The 22613-nt window shown below is 35.7% G+C and overlaps 2 protein-coding genes and 1 pseudogene across 3 annotated transcripts in view; 2 read left to right on the forward strand and 1 right to left on the reverse strand.

Moving 5' to 3' along the window:
- Positions 1 to 8505, forward strand: part of LOC129513746 (translation initiation factor IF-2-like) — a 61872-nt gene extending 53367 nt beyond the window's left edge. Inside the window, exon 3 of the mRNA XM_055332039.1 lies at positions 7699 to 8505. The gene's annotated coding sequence lies outside the window, so the exon portion shown is untranslated. The remainder of the gene's footprint in view (positions 1 to 7698) is intronic.
- MAP3K1 (mitogen-activated protein kinase kinase kinase 1) overlaps positions 1 to 22613 on the reverse strand; it is a 79214-nt gene that overhangs the window by 4956 nt on the left and 51645 nt on the right. For both annotated transcript variants that reach the window (XM_055332033.1, XM_055332032.1), the window contains exons 4-17: positions 21997 to 22197; positions 21532 to 21648; positions 21017 to 21165; positions 14967 to 15088; positions 14295 to 14376; positions 13996 to 14179; positions 11670 to 11948; positions 8574 to 8695; positions 6931 to 7022; positions 6102 to 6291; positions 4500 to 5778; positions 3984 to 4136; positions 2335 to 2497; positions 718 to 849 (exon numbers count right to left, since the gene is read on the reverse strand). In XM_055332033.1, the coding sequence (XP_055188008.1) occupies positions 718 to 849; positions 2335 to 2497; positions 3984 to 4136; positions 4500 to 5778; positions 6102 to 6291; positions 6931 to 7022; positions 8574 to 8695; positions 11670 to 11948; positions 13996 to 14179; positions 14295 to 14376; positions 14967 to 15088; positions 21017 to 21165; positions 21532 to 21648; positions 21997 to 22197 (3265 nt within the window). The remainder of the gene's footprint in view (positions 1 to 717; positions 850 to 2334; positions 2498 to 3983; positions 4137 to 4499; positions 5779 to 6101; positions 6292 to 6930; positions 7023 to 8573; positions 8696 to 11669; positions 11949 to 13995; positions 14180 to 14294; positions 14377 to 14966; positions 15089 to 21016; positions 21166 to 21531; positions 21649 to 21996; positions 22198 to 22613) is intronic.
- Positions 3572 to 3753, forward strand: LOC129514322 (small nucleolar RNA U3; annotated as a pseudogene).

Here is a 22613-nt window from a genome sequence, read left to right on the forward strand (position 1 = left end):
ACTTCATTCTTGCTAAAAAGGCACACAGGTATCAACAATGTAAAAATAAAATCCAAATCTTCAGAGGGAAAGATCAAAGTAACAAGGCAGAAGGAGATCAAGACAGACATTTAATGAAATGTTACTAAGTGCTGAAAACCTTTAATGTTCCCAACAAAAATCTTCCCTCAAAGTTAAAATTTTAGTGGTTTCCATTTTAAGACAGTTCTACTGAAACATACTCACCTAGACCAATTCAAAATAGTATAATTCCTTAATTATAACTCATAAAAGTTAATGTTATAAAATTATTTGAATACTAGTCACACATACATGTCAGAAAACCAGTTATTCTTAATAAGATAAACTGCAAAAGATCTTAAAGGATTTTTCTCAAAAGAAGCTCATGATACCCCAATTATTCTAGATAAAACTAGAAACAGGAACGTTTGGGGAGGCAGTAGTAGATCATGAGACCAAGAAATTAGAAACCTGATTTTTATACCTGGTTTGCCATCAATTAGCAGTGAAACTGGAAAAATCAGTCTCTCTGAGGAAGGCAGATTTCATGACTCCAAGGTTCCTTTCACTTCTAATAATTCTAGTAATTTGAGTTACTCAGGAAAAACAATCCGATAGTTGATCTTAAGTTAGAAACTGCCAATAAAGGTCCAAGTTGTAAAACTCTCATTTGTTTTCGGTTTATTGTTAGTAGGTAGTAATTAAAAGAATTCCTACCTTTGACATCTCTATGAATGATCTGGTTTTCATGCAGATAGGAAAGGCCACGAAGTAACTGTTCAGTATAGTTAATAACTACTGATTCCTTGAAGGCTCCGTATTTACTGAGCAAATGAGCCACAGATCCCCCTAGAAGACAAACATATAATACTAATTATCATAAACTTAAGCCAAAATTAAAACTGCTTATTACACTTTGGTTACATAAGCTTGCACCACAAGAGCTCACATTCACATTTGAAATGTTAAGTTTATACTCTGCATCAGAAGCGAAATGGACTTAAAAACTAACACATTCCAGTCATCTCAAAACCTGTCAAACAAACAAACAAAAAAAAAAAACCTGTCAAACATTTTCATCAAACTTTCACGAACTAGTTTTTTTTGAAAGGTCAAGATTTCAGAAAGCTTTAAACTTAACAGTTTTGCACCAAACTATTTTTGCAATGTACAATTCACCTGTCTTTTTGACAAATATGTATAAAATACTTTTCGTAATAAGACTTAAGCTGCAGGGTAGGGTACCTGAGTGGCTCAGTCAGTTGAGCATCTGCCTTTGGCTCAGGTCATGACCCTGTGGTCCTGGGATGGAGTCCCGAGTGGGATTCCCTGCTTAGCGGGGAGCCTACTTCTCCCTCTCTTCCCCGCTTGTGCTATCTTGGTCGCTATCTCTGTGTTTCCCTCAAACACATAAAATCTTAAAAAATAAGACTTAAGTAAACAGTGCTAAACATGTTATTTAGCAGAAGGTAGAGCGAACGGGAGGAGCCAGAAGATCCAGCGTTAGGCTTCATATTCTCCTGGGAATGCTCTGACCTGGGAGAGGTCACAAACTCAATAAACCTCACTAAGAATTATTTATAATAGTCAATCTTATCAACGCAGCTACAACCAACATCAGGGAACATACTAAAGAATGGATATGTGAATAGAAATCCACTCTTCAAATGTAAAAAAAAAATCTAAGAAGTTAAACCAAGCATTTATTCGTTCAATACATCCTAAGTTACTTGTCTTACTGTATGTATGATATGATACCACATAAAACCTAGTCTGTATTTGTTCAAGCAGATAATAAGGTTCAGTTTTCTCTGTCAGTGCTAGTTGACCTACAATAATTTTTCCAAGTTCTATCTTGATTTCATTTTTATACTGTCAAGTTAGAACATCTCTCATTGATGATGGCCGCCTGGAAAAATATGGGTCTTATACATAGCAGGTTTTAAAAAAAATATTCCTATAAAGCAGTGCTATACAATCATTTAAAAAGAAACACTGAAAAACTCTGAAAGGTAGAGACAATATCTTATTTTTATTTAAATGTAAGACAAAACGGGCAACCCAACCCTCTCAGGTTCCCTCCCTCTTTGGGAGCGTTGTAGTATCACTCTGTAAACTTTGCTTTGCTGCCAATCAATCAATCAATCCATCAATCAATGTAAGACAGAACAAAGTATTTACAGTTCATATTATGTTAGGTAGGGGTGACTTGCTTTTAGAAATTCAAACTACTTATTAAAAACAAGTGTTCATTAAACTGTTTTTCCTAAATTCAATGTCAGCCAGAAAGTTAAATTTATGTACTATCACTGGCAATTTAAAACAGGAACATACCTGCCATCCATTCAATGAAGAGATTATAATTGCTCTTCTCACATGTGGCTCCCAACATCCTAATGATGTTGGGATGATTCAAATGGCTCATCATTCTGATCTCTTCTCTTAATGCTTCCACTACTTCTTCTTGTTCAGAAGATGTATTTCTGACATATGTCACCTGTTTTAATAACCATGTTTACAAAGTTTTGAATTCTGATGAATTTCCATTTACAATTTTTACTAACAATCTGATCTGAAATGGACAAATTCAAATCAGTTTATATATTAACAGAAGTTGGCATTTATGTTCATGGATGCAATGTAGATAATTTATTAAAAACCAAGTCAAAATCTTCTACAGAAAAGAGTCTAGCTTAAGAAGCACTGAAATAGGGAAAAAACTGGGACATAGCCAATTCTCCAAAACTGTTTAAAGATAGAATAAGAAAAGCCTATCCGTGGAAGAACCAACAGAATTTAAAGATGAAAGTTTTAAGGATGCCTGGGTGGCTCAGTGGTTGAGCATCTGCCTTTGGCTCAGGGTGCGTGATCCCGGAGTCCTGGGCTCCCGCAGGAAGCCATTTCTCCTTCTCCCTCTGTCTATGTCTCTGCCTCTCTGTGTCTCTCATGAATAAATAAAATCTTTTTAAAAAAAAATGAAAGCTTTGGGATCCCTGGGTGGCGCAGCGGTTTAGCGCCTGCCTTTGGCCCAGGGCGTGATCCTGGAGACCCAGGATCGAGTCCCATGTCAGGCTCCCGGTGCATGGAGCCTGCTTCTCCCTCTGCCTGTGTTTCTGCCTCTCTCTCTCTCTCTCTGTGTGACTATCATAAATAAATAAAAATTAAAAAAAATTCTTTAAAAAAATGAAAGCTTTGTTATTTATCTTCATAAACATCTCATTAATAAAAAGTAAGCTACAGAGATCCCAAGATGATATTGCACTGGTAACACTGCTAAAAGGAGTAGGAAACCATAACTCTTGCTTATAAAAAGCACAAAAAAGACCAAGAACCTGGAGGTCCATCTTGATGTTGCATCTTATTTTTTTTTTTTAAGATTTTATTTATTTATTCATGAGAGACACACAGAGAGGCAGAGACACAGGCAGAGGGAGAAGCAGGCTCCATGCAGGGAGCCCAATGTGGGACTCGATCCCGAGATTCCAGGATCACGCCCTGGGCCGAAGGCAGGCGCTAAACCGCTGAGCCACCCAGGGATCCCCGATGTTGCATCTTAAAATAATCATGCTTCAAGACTATACTTTCAGGGATCATTTCTATAGTTTGTTAAAATAATCATGCTTTAGCTTTTCATTAGAATTCATGATGCTTTTAGGGGTGCTTGGGTGACTCAGTTGAGCATCTGCTTTCAGCTCAGGTCATGATCCCAGGGTCCTAGGCTTGAGTCCTGCATCAGGCTCCCTGCAGAGTGAGCCTGACTCTCCCTCTGCCTCCCTTTCTCTCTCTCATGAATGAATAAATAAAACCTTAAAAGAAAAAAAGGAATTAATGATGCTTTTGGTGCTGGCAGTATTTATTTTGAAATCTGGGTTTCTGAAAATTAAAGAACCTAAAGCATATATACACAGTGACATATCCTTTTTCTTACTTGCTCATGCTTTGTTTTTATAATTTAAGTCATTATGTGCTCACTAGATATTTACCTGTTTAACAGCCATTAAAGTTCCAGTTCCCACATCCTGAGCCTGGTAACAAGAAGAAAATGCTCCAAGGCCTATCTGCTGACCTTTCAGCCATTCAGTGTCTTCTCTGTAAGGTTGTTTTGCTTTGGTATGTCCTGGTAGAGTTTCCGGTGTCTACATATTAAATGAAAGCAATCTTTTTACTGTTAAGTTAAAAGAGGAAGAGTTTGTAAAATTAGTCTGGCAAAGTATTATTCTTGTTCAGTCTGGCTTCCCAAACCACCTATAAAGTTCTGAAGGGACAGTGCTGGTGACCAGTGTCAAAAGCAGAAGTGATCACCATTACAGAATCATTCAGAAATGCCTTTGAAATAGGCAAGGAGTGTTTGTGGTAAAGTAACGATACAAAACTCTCGTATAATTCCATGTGAAAAACTGCTTCTAATGATTAACTCATGTGAAAAGCATCATTTCTGAATTAGATTTCTTTTAGCTTGCTCCAAGGAAATTCTCTAATCTCTTCAAGACTATACTTACATCCTGTTGAATAATGATGATATCTTCTCCATTTTCAACCTGTAGTTGAGGAACTATGGGGAGGGCATCCTGAGACGCTGACATTGCCATGGCAATTGCTAAAGCTTCTTCTTCTTCAGCTTCCATCTTTTCTTTGCATTTCTGATTATGATTCACATCATCTTTGTAGGTATCATCATTTTCATCCTTTTCAGGAGAGAGGACAGCAACTTCTGACTTAAAAGTTACTGTCGTGTCACTTGAAGGCATGGATGCTTCAAGAAGGTCCTCAATACTGGAGTTGAGTTCTGTGTTGACATCTAACCTGCATTTCTCTTCTACTGGGGTGAACACTGTCTCATCACTGGGTATAAGAGCATTACTACTATTGCTGCTGCTGCCAAAGCTGTCATCACATTTGGAAGTACTGTTCAGATCAAGTGTCATGCTATTCTTTGAGGCATCTCCCTGTTTACTTGTATTACCTGGGGTAGGTCGAGATGGCTTTGGCCTGTGTATATTACTAGAGGGCAGGGGTCTTGATTGAGTAAAAATGGGGGAAAGTTTATCTGAGTCTCTGTTTTCGGAACAGTTTCTCTGGAACTGTAGAGAAAACTTGCGCTGTGTTTGAGGAGATGCAGAAGGTATTTTGCAGGGAGTGAATCCCTGAGGTCTATGCTTAGAGACATCTGTTCCAGTGCCAGGTGGTGCAGATGGGGCAGATGAAGGAGGAGTTGACAAGGGTGGAAACATTAACGGGGAATGATGAGATAAAGGAGAGGAGTTCAAACACTGACTGTGCGGTCTGCCTTTTGTTTGAACCATTGGCTTTGGTTGCTCCATTGTTGAACTGGGAAGTCCTACGGAAATGCTGCCCAGTCTGTCAGTAATGTCCTCTGAATTGGCACTCAGTTTTGTAGCACACAGTCCTTTTCCAGTTTTCTCTAAATGGTCTGTACGCTCAAGGGGGCTGTTCTCTGTGGCTTCTGAATAGCTGGTGGGGACAGATGCCTGCAAAAAGCTGTCATGTCGATCATCCAAAGTGTCTCCTATGCCCAGATGGATGGCCTCAGCAATTTCCACCTCATCTGCAATAGCCATCAAACGACGACGCATCCTGGTAAAATGAGTGGAACTGGAAACATTCAGCATTTCTAATAGTTTTGAAAATACGTGGGGTACTGCAGTAACCATTCTTGCAGAACTCAAATATATCCTTCGGGAGAGTTTACCAACCATTGAGTGGGAATTATCAATGGACTGCAAAGCAAAAGTTAAGAGGGACAGCAGCTTTTTATACCTGAAAGAAAAAAAACACATTCAATTACTAGACAAGTCAAAATTACTGCAAAATGTACGCACATAAAAAGAAGGTACTACTTTAAAGCGTATACATTTAAAAATGTCATTTCAGAACAAAGGATTGATAATTTTTTGGGGAGGATCTATAAATTTTTAATTAGCCTAGACTTGAGGTTTTTATGTCAATTGAAGATTAAGGTATTAGTAACTTATATATGCTCTGTAGTTTGAGTCTTTCATAAATCTAATGTGTCTTTCTTAGGGGGTAGGGATGGGGCAGGAAGGAAGAACAAAGTAATCTATTTGCAGAAGAAAAATTACCTGACTTCAACAGGCTCAGCTTGTGAAACATCAGGACTGACAATATGAGGGTAAAATTCAGCAGGAAATTCCAACAGTAGTCTGTCTACAAGACAAAGGCGGCCCAGAAGTTCTTGCCAGTTGTTTGACTCCGTTTGGTTTCCAAGAATACAACTTAAGACGTAATCAACGCCACCAATACCAATGGATCCTATGAAAAGGAAAGTTAAAATAACTGAAAAACAGTAATATTAAAATCTAAAACAGGGACGCCTGTGTGGCTCAGCAGTTAAGCACCTGCCTTCAGCCCAGGGTATGATCCTGGAGTCCCAGGATCAAGTCCTGCATCAGGCTCCCTGCATGGAGCCTGCTTCTCTCTCTGCGTCTCTCATGAATAAATAAATAAAATCTAAAACAAAACATCAAAAGAGCATAATGCCAAGAATAATACTCTAATTACATTTATTTTAAGATTTCCTTAGGGGTGCCTGGGTGGTTCAGTCAGTTAAGCATCCTACTCTTGATTTCAGCTCAGGTCATGGTCTCAGGGTCCTGGGATCAAGCCCTGTGTTTGGCTTTGCATTCAGTGGGGAGTCTGCTCCCTCTCCTGCTGCCCTTCCCTCTATATGCATGTACACACATGTGCGCACGTGCCCTCCCCCCCCAGATTAAATGAATCTTTTAAAAAAGAACTTCTTTGGTTAATTCATATTTCTACTGTTAGGTGACTAAATCCATTTACACAATTACTCCAAAGTCCTGTATACAACTGCCCTATCAGAGATTATAGGATTCGATAGTCAGCTAAGGAAAATGGTAAGACCTGCTATATTAAGTAAAAAGTTATTACCAGCTTTAAGTATTTCTCTGCCAACTGCCAACTCTCCTGCTTGGCCTTTGCATAATTCCAACAGTGTTGATATAGACAGCTGACTTGTACGACTAAAAATGAAAGAAGCAACGTCAGACTTGGATCTTGGATAAAATACACATTAAAAGGACAATACTAATGTGATGCTATGTGTAAAAGTGGGAAAAAAAGTTTCCACAGGTATTTGTTTTTCCATCACTAAAATTACATTAACAATGTCCCTACAAATAATTGTATTCATTATTTAGGGTCTAATTACATAAATTTTATCTGTGTTAAACACAGAATCTTTAGCAGTGGCTCTTAGAAAACAAATACTGATATCAAAATAAACCAGATGAAAGGCATATTTTGATTAATTCATTTAAAATAAGGCTCATTTTAATTTCTGAATTTTCAGTAAGAGTCTCTTACATTAAAAACAATACCTTCCCATCCAAAACTTTATATTCTCTTAAATAGCCAGAGTGAGTTCCAAATACTTTAAAATCTCTTTACTCTTTTTTATAATGTTCCGTCATTGAAGTGACCAGGTAAACAACCTAATTTTAGCATTTCAGAAAGCCCACAATACAACAAATGTCACAAAAGCAGTGATGTTCTCAGAAAAATATGTACTCTAATACTGAAAAACTATAATTTTTCTATGCATCTTGCAAATTATTTGATAATTTGCTTAATGTTGTTCAGGTATTATAGTATTCTCTCTAAATAAGATAATTTCTAATACTTTCAATCCATCCATAGGCTTGAGTAGAGAAAACAGTGGAGACAAACTTCATGAAATGAGAAGTCAAATCTAAGCACCTAGGTTTTGAGACTGGCTACACACCTACAATGTACATCGTGTGACTGAGCAAGTTCCAAATGAATGTAATGGCAGGGGCACAACAATGGCGGTTCAGTGCGGCCTCTCCTGTCAGATGGGCAGGATGTGAAGTGGTGAGAATGCCCGACAACTGACAACCTTTGGCGGGAGCTGTCCTCATTAAATGACAACCTTTGGCGGGAGCTGTCCTCATTAAATGAATAGTGAACAAACCAGTGGTCCCACTGAAGCAGAGTTTGAGCTTATTTTCACTACAATTGTGCCTCACTTCTCTACCTTATTGTTTTTACCCCTCTAGTTAGCATTATTCTTGTTCCTTGTCAGTTTTGGAGGATGTTGCACAGATATATGCAATTTGTTGCTGGTTTTTTTTTTAGCATAAACTGTCAGTAAACACAGCAAATATGGAATGGTTTGGTTTTTTAAGCAGGTGTAATGATTTTATTGGTTCCTATCCTGTGTAACTCATTCTCTAAAATGAGATTATGTATATAATAGCTATTGTTCTTTCATCTGGATTTGAGATTAAGAAATATTATTTTAAAATAAAAGAAAATCACAACACAAAAATATGGTTATCCATGCAGTTTGTTAGCCTGGTTTTTACTTGCCATCAGTACTTCTCCCTAGTGTTCAACAGCTTTAAGTATTATATTTTAATTTCAAATCTCATGTTAGAAAACAATATTCAGAGCCTCATTTAATAAACATGTATCAAATACTCACCAGGTGTGAGGCTTGTTGCTAGGCTTTTAATATAAGAGGGTATGAAGTAGTTCATCTAGGGCCTTACCTATTGGCATCTGCACACTTGACTAGGATGGTGTCTACCACTGGCCGGAGAAGTCTCTGCAGTTTGATTCTTTCTGCCAAACTATGGCAAGGAGTATATACTAGCATGGCTCTCAATGTTTTCTGGGAGGAAAAAAACTGAAGGTCAGTTTAACTGCATTTGAGAAACATCAGAGACCCTGGCAAAATCTGAGATAATTTAATAAAATAATGACAGGAAAGGATTATAACCCACAAATAAAAAAATCCATGAATCTATACTGATAACAAAACATGAGGTAGAAAGCAGCTCTCTGAACTACTACTGCTATTTTTGAAGTATGAATTTCAAAGTAAGTTAAAAAAAAGCTTCCAGTGGCCAAAGCTGGAATAATATAAGCAACAAATTAAATGATGATAGTCCTGGATTATAATCCATAGGTGAAAATAAATACCCATTAGCCTATATTGATTAGAAATTTAAAAACTGAATAAAAAAATAAAAACTGAATAAATACATAAATAGAGAAGAGACAGCTCCTCTTTATAGAAGAATTCCAATAAATTTAGAAGGAATGAGGGAAACAGAAAATCACCACTGAACACCACAATAATAACTGGACCCACTGACAAATGCTAACATCAATGGGCAAAAAAGAGAAATAGGGTATTTGCTTAGTCTCAAAGTATTTCTCCCAAGACATTTATTAACCGTAATTTTATAGCAAGAAACACAATAGCCATCACCTTGACCAAGTGATAAATGACGGCATCACCAATAATAAGACAGTAATATCATGTACCCTTGATAGAGTGCACTAATAATGGCACATCATCTCTGGTATTCTTACAAAAAATGCATAAACTCAATCAAATTATGAGAAAATACCAAACCAAAAATGAGGGACATTCTTCAACATAAGTGGCCAGCACATTTCAAGTGTCAAGATCTATGTAAGATGAGGGAAGACTGAGGAACTGTCACAGATGGAAAGAGATTAAGGGAACATGACAACTAAATGCAATGTGAGTGTCTAGACTGGACGCTAAAATAGAAAACAGACATTAATGAGAGAACTGGTGAAAACTGAGTAAAATCTGCGACTTAGCTGTAAAAGACACGGTTGCAACAACTGGGGATATATGAATATGGACTTTATAAGTACATAAGAGTATTGTTATTAATGCTAAATTTCATGAGTCTGCTGATTGCATTGTGATTATACAGAAGAATGTATTTGTTAAGAGATATATGCTAAAATATTTAAGGTGAAATGTCATGTCATGACTCCTTTAACTCTCAGTGGTTCAGCGAAGAATTATATATGGTGAGGGAGGGGAAAGGGAAAAGAGGAAGGACAAAAAGGAGAGGAGAAAGAGAATGGAGAGCTTTAAGAGAAGGAGCCATTTCTGCCTCCATTATGCGTGGCACACTAATTATAGAGGAATCAGAATACAGTAGGATTCTCAGAGTCCCTTCACCCCACAGCTCACAAACTAGATGGGAAAGCATCTGAACTTAAGAAGAAAACCCGACAGTAAGGCAGTACATTGAACAGTCAAGTGTGTCTGAAGGTTTGTGTTGGAAAACAGTAACAAGAACAGGTCAAAAGTTGGGCCCAAAACATTGGTCTTTACAGTATGCTGGTCCCTGGATATTCTACATGAAAAAACAGACCACGGTAAAGATAGATTTGGGAAATAATGCATTCTACCTCTTGCTCTTATAAATTCCTAATGTACATTAGCTTATTGAAGGTTCCTGGGAGCCTTGCAGTGAACAGACTCACTGAACTTCTATAATTCAATGTTCATCAGTTTTAACTCAGAACTTTCTTCAGGGAACTTTTCATAATCCTGCCAAACTGCCATGAAATATACTTTTGGAAGTGCTGCTAAAGCAAGCAAATCCTTTAAAGGTTTCTAAGCTAGGAAATAATCAAAGTGGTCTTTAAGGAGGTAATATTTTCATTATTTTTATAGGTGAGAAAGCTGAAATTTAAAGAGTCCTGAAGTCACACTGCTAGCAAATGGAAGAACCAGAATTTGAATTAAGGTCTCTATAATCTTGACCTTATGTTCAGACTGCCTAGGCTAGTCCTAGTTTAACTAGCAGATTATTCAAGTATCTCAGGATGATAAATTATGAGATCACTCAGTTCTAACTCCAAATTCATGTTCATAACCATCAGGCTATGCATTAGCATAGTTGCTAGAGAATGGATTAGAAAAAGCCAGAATAAGCAGAGAGATTAAGGAGTTTTAAAAAGTGACTAGGTAAGAATGGTTCTAAAGCAGTGGTTGTGAACTGGGGCAATTTTGACCCTCAGTGGACACTCAGCAATGCCTAGACACATTCTTGGTTGACATGAAGGGGATGGGAGGAAGAAGAGATGTTTGCTGCTGGTATCTAGTGGGTAGAGACCAGGGATGCTGCTAAACATCCTACAGTACACAAGACAGTACTCTTGCCCCCAACAAATAATTATCTGGCTCAATGTCAATAGAGCTAAGATTGAAAAACCCTATCTTAAGATATGGATACTCAGAATGGAGAAAGTCAAATTAGCCTCAAAAATTGCAAATTAAACAACCTCTTCATCATTCCATCCCACTCATGAAAGACAACTTCTAATAGCTTCAACTAGAAAAACTCAGTCATCTATGTCATGAAGCCCTCCTCTGTGAAAAGGATTCTGAATTTCTGTACAATGTTTATTAATAACCAGTTCTCCTTAATGTCTAACTAATAGAAAATTTTTTAAAAATCAAAGTAACTACAATCACTTGGTATCCCATAAAGTGTTTTTAATTTGACCATGTGTAAGGTGTAAGGAAAATTTAAAGAGATGACAAGCAAGACATGGCTATTTTAGGGGAAAAAAGTAAACAGTGTATAAGAAAACCTTAATAGATTAAAACCTGAATAGATTAAAACAAGTAAAATGCGAATGAAGAGATTAACGGAAAATTGCAATTTCTTGGGATTATGGAATAAAAATTTGGATTTTCCAAAATTAAATCAGGTAAAGGAAGTTTCATTGCATCTTAAGAGTGATATCTACAAGCTCTAAAAAAACCACCCATAATGCTTTAGTTATGTAATAAAGCTACTTACTAAAGCAGCAACGTACACTTTGTAGACAGGGTCAGCACAGACCATTGACAAAACGTTGCAGCATGCCTCTACCACGTCTCCTGAGATACTGGTCTGGGAAGACCCACTGCTGGCTCCAGCACTTGGACTGCTTCTACCGTTGCTCCCAGAGTTTCCAGTGCTCTCCCCATTTGCCAAGAGCAAAGCCCCACTAACATCATGTGAAAGACGCCTGAGAGCCATCTCTCTTACATTCCAGTTTTTAGAAAATAAGCAGCCAACAAGTTCCATTCCAAATACCTATAATCAAACAAACACAATAAATTCAATGTGGAGAAAAACTAATGAACCTAAAGTATTTGGGAATAAACATGATTTTTTATTATGAAAGGAAACTTGTGGACATTTCTCAAATTTTCACCAATCTTACAGTTTCAAATATGTCCAGCCACTTAAAATTCATATATATTTATATATGCTTCTGTACTCCTATGCTTATGACAAAAAAAAAAATCTATGAAGTATCCAAACTTTGTATTAAGGTAGTTACAGAGAAGAAACTGAAGCAAGATAAAGCCAGACCAAAAAAGGCACTGTAGTGTCCAAGAGAGTATTTCTCCTCTAGATGACAACAGTTAAGTCAAAAACTTTTAATGTGCTTTTTGTCTTGTAGAAAAAGGTTAAAGAAAAACACTCAACAAAATAGAACTATTATAAATGGAGTGGAAAAATCTAAAGACAAAAGAAAAAAACTCTTGTGTTCAAATCCGCAAAGAATAGTGATATGCCTATAATTATGTCATTACAGTCATCATTACCATGCCTGCAATGCCAGAGTCCCTAAATCAAGGAAAGGATACATGGTCTTGACATTATGGGCTCATTAGCTAAAAGTAAACTTAATACCCTACATAACTTATATGAAAAATTTCTGAATTTTAGAGATGAATAAACACAATTTTAGGAAAAACGAATGATAATTTATTTAAATGTGTTCTAAGGTGATAGTAAAGGAGAATAAGTCAACTAGAATACAGTCAACTTGTTATATATGGCTGGCACTCATTGTTAAATAGCATACCATAATCTAAGGCTTAATTCTGTCTTGTATCGCATCAATAAAAAAACAAGGAGTATATAGGCACAGTCCAACCTAAAGCTTAAGCAAAAGTGATTATACCACTACCTTGAAAGATAGCATCCAATAGTTAAGTATCAACTTGAAAGTTCTCTTGAGGACTCCTGAAGGGGCAGGTGAGGACTTACGTTTAGTACCATTAGTGAACCAGATAAAAGAAATTATTTGTGTTTATTAAGTTTGCAGATTTTATTAGATTCATAACACATTACTGAGAAAAGAGAATTCAAAAGCTACAGGAAGATACAAATCATAAAAAGAAAAAGGAAACAAATCCTTATGATATACAAGCTGAGTCAGTGTCTCTGTTTACAAATTTAGCAGTACTGAACAGAATTTAACAGATTACTGAAAATATTTTACTTCACTATTGTTTATTGGAGAGACTGGTTTGAGATTCTACATTTTTAAAAATAATAGACAAAGTAGGCAACAACAAAGAAAATCATTAGAGTCCCACCAATCCACCAAAAAAAATTCCAATTTACTGTGGAAGAAAAAGCATTTCATCAGAAGAGAAAGTGAAGGAACAGAAACTGCCCTTACAAATAAAAATGGCTAGCTAATATAAGGCAAACACTATACTTTTATTCTTATTCATCCACTCAGCAATTATCAAGCACCTATTATATGCCATGAGAATACAGAAAAAAGAAATTGAGTTTATTTTAATTATTTTATTTTTTAAAAGATTTTATTTATTTATTCATGAGAGACAGAGAGAGAGAGGCAGAGTCCCAGGCAGAGGGAGAAGCAAGCTCCATGCAGGGAGCCTGACATGGGACCCGATCTCCCGGATCCCGCGCTGGGCCGAAGGTGGCGCTAAACCGCTGAGCCACCCAGGCCAAGATTGAGTTTAAATGGTAATAAACAAGAAAAATGATAGAAATTCTTAGTAGGAATGGGATTAAACATTTGAACAGGTTAGCACTGAGAAGGTCTAGTGTCTATCCTTAGATAATCCTTTATGTCTGATTATTTAGAAAGAGATTTTTCTAGAGCTGGGAGGTGTGACTCCAGCAATTTTCAAAGTTTAAGCTCTATAATAAGCAGGAGAGTGTTAACTCCAAAGGTAAAACTTTCGATCAAATTATCGGTCATGAGGGAGGCAAGCAAAAGTATTTCCTTAAATTATAAACAACTGGTAGACAGCTACATTAATTGGTCTGTAAAGGTTTATTTGAGAAATGAAGAACAAGAACTACTTACCTGAATCCATGGCTCAGCTAAATCTTTGTAAGCAGGAGGAATCTGCTGAGTTCCATAATGAGTAAGGTTAAAATTGCTCTCCTGACTCCTTCGTTGTGATCCAGCCAAAGGCTGCTGTTGTATGGTTTGCTGCTGTGCAGCTCGCAGGGAAGAAGGGGAATCCACAGGGCTTGACAATTCATGGCTAAACGAAAAATTAACAAAAGCTTGTTAAAAAAAATTAAAAGATTTAAAATACACCCTGAGAACATTTTAATTTTTTATTAAACATATCCAATTCATTAATTCAAAATTGTTACCTGTAGAAATCGTGAGATCTCCACTTAGACCTACAAAGAGGACATATTAAAGGCTCTCTATTTCTTCTACATTCTTCTGCCCCTGAAAATGAAAGGAAAACACTTAAAAAAATACAAATGCTTAACATTAAGTAGTTACATATAATAACTGTTGCTAATGGCTTGTATAGGTTTATATTGAAGGAATCTCAAAAAATAATTTCATATATTTATGTAGAAGCAGGCAAACACAGGAGGCAAAATTATTCTAATGTGTACCTTCTGCAAATGCTATTTTTTAAAGTTACAACATGTATTTTGCTGTTTTTGAAAACATTCTGCCTACTTGGTTACCTACTTATGTTATTCCAAAACTTGCTTTCATGTTACCCTGTTCATGCCTGCCCAGATCTTCTCACCTCCTCACCTCCACATACATCTTCCAGACCAGAATTTTGTTTTAAATTCTGTGCCTGCCTTCCGTTACTACACATATCACACTGTATTAGATCTCTTTGCTCACACACCTCATCTCCTAACAAATTCTTAACTCTAGTGAAAACTTTAAATAAGGGCCTAAAGTTATTTTTCTTCTCTCCCTAGTCTCCCTAAAAGTCATGTTAGAACCCTAAATCACATAGTGGGCTCATGTGCTAACTGTGCTGGGTAAGCACGGGGAGAAGAGCCACGTACAGATTGACATGCAGTGGTGATGCAGCTTGTTTCTGCAGCCATCTTCACACACCGTGAGGCTCTCTTCATCTAGCATGCCCAACAAGCAAATAGGACACATCTGCTCCTCCTCATCTTTTATACTATAAGGAAGGGGAGAGGAAAGCATTAGACACAAAAGAATATAATAAAGGATTAACACCAGAGCTAAAAGCAGTTTTGGGTTCTTTAAATATGAAAAAACTAATTAGAAATGCTTGTTAAGAGCATTTTCTATAGAACTATTTGGGAAGTATTTATTTCTCCCATTAGTATACTAATTTTAGATAAGATTCGCACCACTAAATATTTATAGGTTGTGGGTATGAATTAACCTTTTCTTGCTATGAATACAATTCAATATATGAAATACAATCTAAGAGACCCATGTAGTCCCATAATTCTGCTATTGTACCTTTTATTTTTTTTATTTATTTTTTTTATTGTACCTTTTAAACAAACTGTTGTAAGGTTTGACTATATACAAACATGCTATATGCCAATAGTTCTAAGGTTTCAATTACTGGAGAGGACCTTAGAACTCATCTACTCCATGTTAAGTTTGAAGGCCCATCAGAAGCACTTTGTGTGGGTCCATAAACTGGTCCAACTTTCCTAGAAACAAAGCTAGAAACATATGTTACATTGTTAATATACAAAACCTTTCAACTAAACTTCCAGGAATAGATCATAAGAAAATAAAGAGACAAAATAAGATTTTATTATTTTTATATTATAATCTATATAATAGATTATATAAGTATGAAAGAATGTTCTCTGCAGGATTTAGCATAAAGAAAAAACCAAATGAACATCAAAAAGTTTAAAAAGCAGTACACTCACACACTGTGAAGCCTTTAAAAAAAAAAAGAAAAGGGCTCGGGACCCCTGGGGGCGGCTCAGCGGTTTAGCGCCTGCCTTCAGTCCAGGGCGTGATCCTGGAGACCCGGGATTGAGTCCCACATCAGGCTCCCTGCATGGAGCCTGCTTCTCCCTCTGCCTATGTCTCTGCCTCTCTCGCGCGCGTGCGTGCGCTCTCTCATGAATAAATAAAATCTTAAAAAAAAAAAAAGTCTCGAAGACATTCACAAACAATGACAAAAACATACATCCACAACATACTATGTGGTAAAGAACACCAGACACCATGCCAGAATTCTAATTTGTACAGAATGATTCCATTTATGGTGAACCTGCAACTTTATCAGGTATATGTGAAGGATACTCTATGTATTAGACTATTTTTAATACAGAAAGTGCTTTTAAAAATCAGCAAGAGGGGATCCCTGGGTGGCGCAGCGGTTTAGCGCCTGCCTTTGGCCCAGGGTGCGATCCTGGAGACCCGGGATCGAATCCCACGTCGGGCTCCCGGTACATGGAGCCTGCTTCTCCCTCTGCCTATGTCTCTGCCTCTCTCTCTCTCACTGTGTGCCTATCATAAAAAAAATAAAAATAAATAAAAAAAATAAAAATCAGCAAGAAAAATACTAGTAATTTAATAGTAAAATGGCAAAGAAGATAAAAAGGCAATTGAAATGAAAAATACCAATGGCCAGTAAGTATGAAAAATGAAGTACAAAATGCATTTTAATGAAAACCTTTTTTTTTTTTTTTTTAAAACCTGATTGACACAAATTGTATAGGTTGGTCACATCTGGCCTGGGTATTGGCATAGGAAAACAAGTTCTCATATATACTGCTAGTGGAAGTAAAAAATGAAATTTCTGGAAAGGGATTTGCTAGTATTTCTTAAATTACTTAATATAATATATCTATGACCTAAAAAACCTATTTTGTAGGATGCTATCCTACAGAGATATTTGGAATACATAAACAGAAAAAGAAAATTTGTTGCATTTAATAGGCAAAAAAATTAGAGGTGTACTAAATGTTCATTAATTATGGCAATAGCAAAATAAATTGTAGCATATCTATATAATCTTATACAGCCATGAAAAAAAAAGTAGTGTCTATTTTTGTACTGACCCAGGAAAATTGTTCCAGGTATCAAAAGTTTAAAAAAAAAAAAACAAGTTTCAGATCAAAATATAAAGCATGACTTTTATATTTGTTTAAAAAACAAAGATGAGAGTAGTAGTAGTGTGTGAGTATAAACAAATAGTACAGAGAAGAATTCGATTTTATGTAATTTTTAAAAGTTGTATTAAACTGTTAAACAGTAGTTAGTTTTGTATGCAGCTCAGACTAGAGTCGGGGGTTTTGTTTTCTACTTCATAAAGTTTTTTTTTTTTTTTTTTTACTTCATAAAGTTTTGTTGAACCTTCATGATGTCATGAGTAGCTTTTAAAAGTCAGTATTTTCCTTTATAATATAAAGATTAGGCTCTGAAATACTAAAGAAGCTGCCAAAGATCATAAAATCACTTCATGGTAGGCTTTAATTTCAGGAGAATAACTCATAATTTACTTACTCGTACAAATTTGAGTCCCTACTAAGTTCAGGCTTTTCTCTGAGCCTAATATTACACTTCTACAACTTTAAGCTATAATTCCTGAAAAACAGGTCTGAATAGTTGACAGCAAAGTAACAGTTTCCTAAAAAACTTTCATAAAAGCTGAACAGGCCCAGCAAAGTCATGATGGATGATTCCTGAGGTAAAGGCACACGTACTAGTCTCTCTCCCTCCTGCTCATTTGCCCCTTCTAGCTCTCTTCATGATAATGAAGCTATATTGAGTGAGGAAATGCTGTCAAAATATGCATGCAGTAATGATAAAAATTAACAAAAACACTGCAGAAATGATTTACACAATAATCTAAAATAAAAATATTAATGGCAGTGATGATCCCAGGTCAAGTAACTTTCAAATTACACCAAAGTGAGCTTATTCAAAAGATTTAGAAGAAAAAAGAAAATTCCACAATTCAGTCCAATTGCAGGTACAACTTATTTCTTAAATGCTTTCTGACTTCAGCATCCATTTATTGTTGGACATGAACTGTTTCTGTATTTTCATATTTTAAGAAAGCAGTAGGAACATTTCTCACTTCTACATTTCACATTTTCTTTTTAGCAAGTTTTTTTTTAAGATTTGTTTATTTAAAAAAAGACTTATTTATTTATTTATGATAGACAGAGAGAGAGAGAGAGAGAGAGAGGCAGAGACACAGGAGGAGGGAGAAGCAGGCTCCGTGCCGGGAGCCCAACATGGGACTCGATGCCAGGACTCCAGGATCGCACCCTGGGCCAAAGGCAGGCGCTAAACCGCTGAGCCACCCAGGGATCCCCTTTTTAGCAAGTTTTATCAGAAGTAAAGTCATTTGAGTAGAGAGCAGGTATTAGTGTACTACAAGGAAATCAAATTAGTCTGTTGTGAGCTTTTGTAAATAAAGTTTTCCGGGAACAGAGCCCCACCCATTCCTTCACTTATCCTCTGTGGCTATCTGAGCTGCAAGGGCAGAGGTGAGTAGTTGTGACAGAGATGAATCTGTGACCTGATGAATCTTAAAGCCCAAAGTATTTAAAGTATAAAAGTCACTCATAATAATGCCACCTATTAATAACCATTAAAATTTCTCATTAAATATGTATGGATCCCACAATACCTTTATAGGTAAAAACTGGGTTCGTGCGTAATATACGGTATTATAACTTACATTTTGTTTCATGCCATTCAGTATTCTTCAGAAGCATTTTTTTTTCAGAAGCATTAATTTTTTTAAAGATTTATTTATTTGAGGGGAGCCCGGGTGGCTCAGCGGTTTAGCGCCGCCTTCAGCCCAGGGCCTAATCCCGGAGACCCGGAATCGAGTCCCGTGTTGGGCTCCCCGTGTGGGACCTGCTTTTACCTCTGCCTGTGTCTCTGCCTCTCTCTCTCTCTCATGAATAAATTAAAAAAAAAAAAAAGATTTGAGAGAGAAAGAGAGTGTGAGAGAGCAAGTGTGAGCAGAGGGAAGGGTGGTAAAAATTGGAAAAAATTCCAAATAGACTCCCTGCTGAGCACAGAGCCTTGCACAGCCTCAATCTCACAACCCTGAGATCATGACACCTGAGCTGAAATTAAGAGTCTGATACTTAACCAAGCCACCAGGCACCCCAGAAGCATAATTTTAATATCTGTATGAACTATTCCTGATATGAGTATATTTTAACCATTCCCTTGCTGGGTATTTCAATTTTTTATATTATACTGTGACAAAGAGTCATATATATAAATCTTTTGCATTTCTCAGATTAAATTTTTTTTCTTAAAAGTACACTTACTGCATCAAAATTTTTAAAGTATATTCAATTTGTCCAAATTCTGGCTTTAATTGTTTCTTATATAATTTAAAATTAATACAATGCAGTCAGGTCTCCAGATAAATTTCCTGTTTTGTTTTTTAAATTGTAGTCTTAAAAAAAAACTGTAGTCTTTAGATATAAAAATTTCCAATTACATGAAACATTAATCTATTTAGCTACACAGCATAATCCCAGTATATCAAGATTATAGCTTCTGTGGTGTCCCCCCCCACAGATATAGTAAACCAAACAAATTAATAAAACCTCCATATTATGACTAGCCCATGTTTAGAAGTTATCTTTGTTCATTTTAGCGAGAAACTTTCTATTTTGACTTTGACTACCTGGTTTTAAACTTTTTTTTCCAAAATAAAAAACTACAGGAATGTGAATCAAAGGGAGGATGGTTCCAGAATAAGTCTGGCTCAGGAAGCTTAACAAAGTTCATTTTTTTTTTTCATCTATTTTGAAGAGATAAGGAGTTAAGGGAAAGAGACCTGAACAAGAAGTCAAGATACTGAGGTTCTGGTTCTGCCTTTACTCAACTGAGCTGTTGCATGATCTCTTTTGGCTTCAGTTATCACCGAACCATGTAAAGTAGAAATCTCTAATTCCCAAAAAACTTGTAAACTCTATGATTCTAAAATCAATTCATTTAATCAAAAATAAGAAAATTCAAACATTTACTTTTCCCATAGGTCTCTCCATTCTTTTCTTCACAAATCCCTTGGCCTGATTACATTCTATTCTTCATGAATTTTGAAGCAGTTACAACACTTAAAAAAACTGATGGGATGAAGATGGGATTTAATCACTTAAGATTAGTGCTTCTCAAACAGGTCCCTCAGGAACATATCAGAAGTGCCCTTTTAAGAGAAGCAGCACTCCTTTCTGGAGTAATTTAAAAAACTCATTTTTACATTAAAACCAATGAAGAAACCCAATAAAGAACTTGGAAAAGAAAGAAAATTCACAGGTGTTTTAATAATACTACAGATTTGAAAATTTTTTTACACCTGTCATTTTGAGTGTAAAAATCCTTCACCATTACATGTTCATTCAGACCCTTTAGCATTACGTGTTCATTCTTATCAGCAGTTAGGAAATGGAAGAGTTTGAGAAGCGCAGATTTTAAATAACTGTGATTAATGGCTACTTTATCTCTTAATTACTAACAATTAGTCTTTTTAGAAGAGCATCCTTGTATTCTCACAAGTAAAATAGCCTGTAATGAGAATTCTCCGGCAAGATCATTAAAAGAAGTGATGTCATTCAATTTAAAGGTCCTACATTTGAAAGTGATTTTGGAAAACCACTTTGGCTTGTATATGATTTGTTTATAAAAGAACTACAGAATATTTTTTATACAGTGCTTCAGCTTCACTGTCTGCAAAAGTGATAATCAGGTTGGTATATGAACAGAATTAGACACCATTTTAGGTGCTAGGCACAAAGTAATGACAGATAAACAGCAGCCACTTCTATTTTATACTTGCCACCTGACTTTTCTTGTGAAATGACTATTATATTCTGATATTTAAGGTGCCAGTTTTCAACAGTGTAGTTGTTTAGGATAAAAAGTCCCTATATATGTATGCATATATGTGTGTATATACACACATACTTAGATGACCTTTAATATTGCTTACCCCTGATTTTAACTTTAAAAGTCAAGATTCAATAAGTAAATTAATTTAGAGCAATTTAACAAGTAGATTTAAAAAAATACCTCTAAAATTAGGAAGTAACACTGGATTAATGCTTTTAATTCCTTAAAAAGTACTAACCTGTTTTCTGAACTAGATGTAGAAGTACTAGATGATGACAATGTATGAGAATTTGACATGCGTGAAACAAACTTCTGGATGGTGTTACGAGATGGAGCTTTGATCCTTGAGCTACGCCTACTGTGATATTTCTGGAACAAACTTTCAACCTAACATTGAAAAAAGACAGTGACAATGACATTCGTGCCATAATATACATATGAAGAGTTCTAGAGGTTGAATTATTTGTCTTTTATTTCATAAATTTTTCACAAAGCCAATTTAAGAGCTTCAAAAGTAATATATATAGGTTACTAAAGACAGTATTTTTATAGGTCAGTGTTTACTTTCTTTACAGTCTGGAAGAAAAAACTAATTAGTGGATTATAAGAGATAAGCCTCAAATAATAATTAAATATCTTCATGCCTTCAAAATGACTACTGTCTAATTAAATTTACACCTCATGGAAAATTGTCAAGAATGAGCCATAAAAATTTGTTAGTAATTTTACTCTAAAGCATTTATTAAAAGTTACCTCAAAATTCTTTAAAGTTTTTCTCCATAACATTGGATCTGAAGGTTCCAGTTGAAATACCCGGAGCATAACAAACAACAGATGAATACAAAATGTTCCACGCCCACAGCTGCAGTTCTAGAGTTAAAAGAGAACTTATGAATAATAAATCTGTGGTTCTAAGATGATCACTTTTTTTTTTTTATCTTTTTGAGTTTAACAAAGTTGCTACTAATTTGCTTCATTATTCTTATATGGTAAGATATGTAAGGATATGCAAGAAAAGTATATTAAGTATATTAAGTATACTAGAGACCTTCACAAGTACATTAAATAAAAATGTTTATTAAGTAAACACAAAATATATTTTAAATTCACTTTAGTTTACTAAAGAAAATTAAGTGATGTAACTTTAAGAATGTTATGGTATATACATCTGAGTTAATACCAGATACTAATAAAATGTAAAATGGTCAAAGATCCTACCTGAGGCCCAATAAACACCCGGTATTTATTGTCTGGGCTGTCTCCTCCAATCAGGAAAGAGTTGGGTCCTATTTGTTGCAATAAGTACAGCCTGGCTCTCATGACTTTGTTTACACGGCGGTTTGTCTCCTCTGGGCTATATGGTGAGAAGCCATCTGGTGAAGGGGCTCTTCGAGGTGGTGTGATTCTCCCACTCTGAAACTTCACAACATTGTTTTTGTATTAAGTAAATTGCTTACTTCTTGATAAGACTCAATTACCTAAAAAAGGGTCATACCAGATGGTCATGTGGCATTTTATATTCTGAAAAAATGCTCCAAAATATAATGGAACAAAATGCATTTTATAAATGCTTTTATCTGACATACCGCATCACAAACTTCTAAAATCTCAGTTATCCCTGTAACTAATGATACTTAGCTGATTGAGACAAATGTGGTAATTTTACAAAATGTAAATATTTGAGTACTTTGAAAAGTAGTATGTAAACCAAGATAAAAAAGCATAAAGATGACTTATTCCTAGTGATAAAAATTAAAATCCAATTTCTTGGCTTCCACTTAAGGTGTTACTAAATGCTCTTTTGCAACTGGTAATTTATAAACACTAACATGGAA

Source organism: Nyctereutes procyonoides, unplaced genomic scaffold (genome assembly GCF_905146905.1).
Source record: "Nyctereutes procyonoides isolate TBG_1078 unplaced genomic scaffold, NYPRO_anot_genome, whole genome shotgun sequence".
Taxonomy (NCBI): domain Eukaryota; kingdom Metazoa; phylum Chordata; class Mammalia; order Carnivora; family Canidae; genus Nyctereutes; species Nyctereutes procyonoides.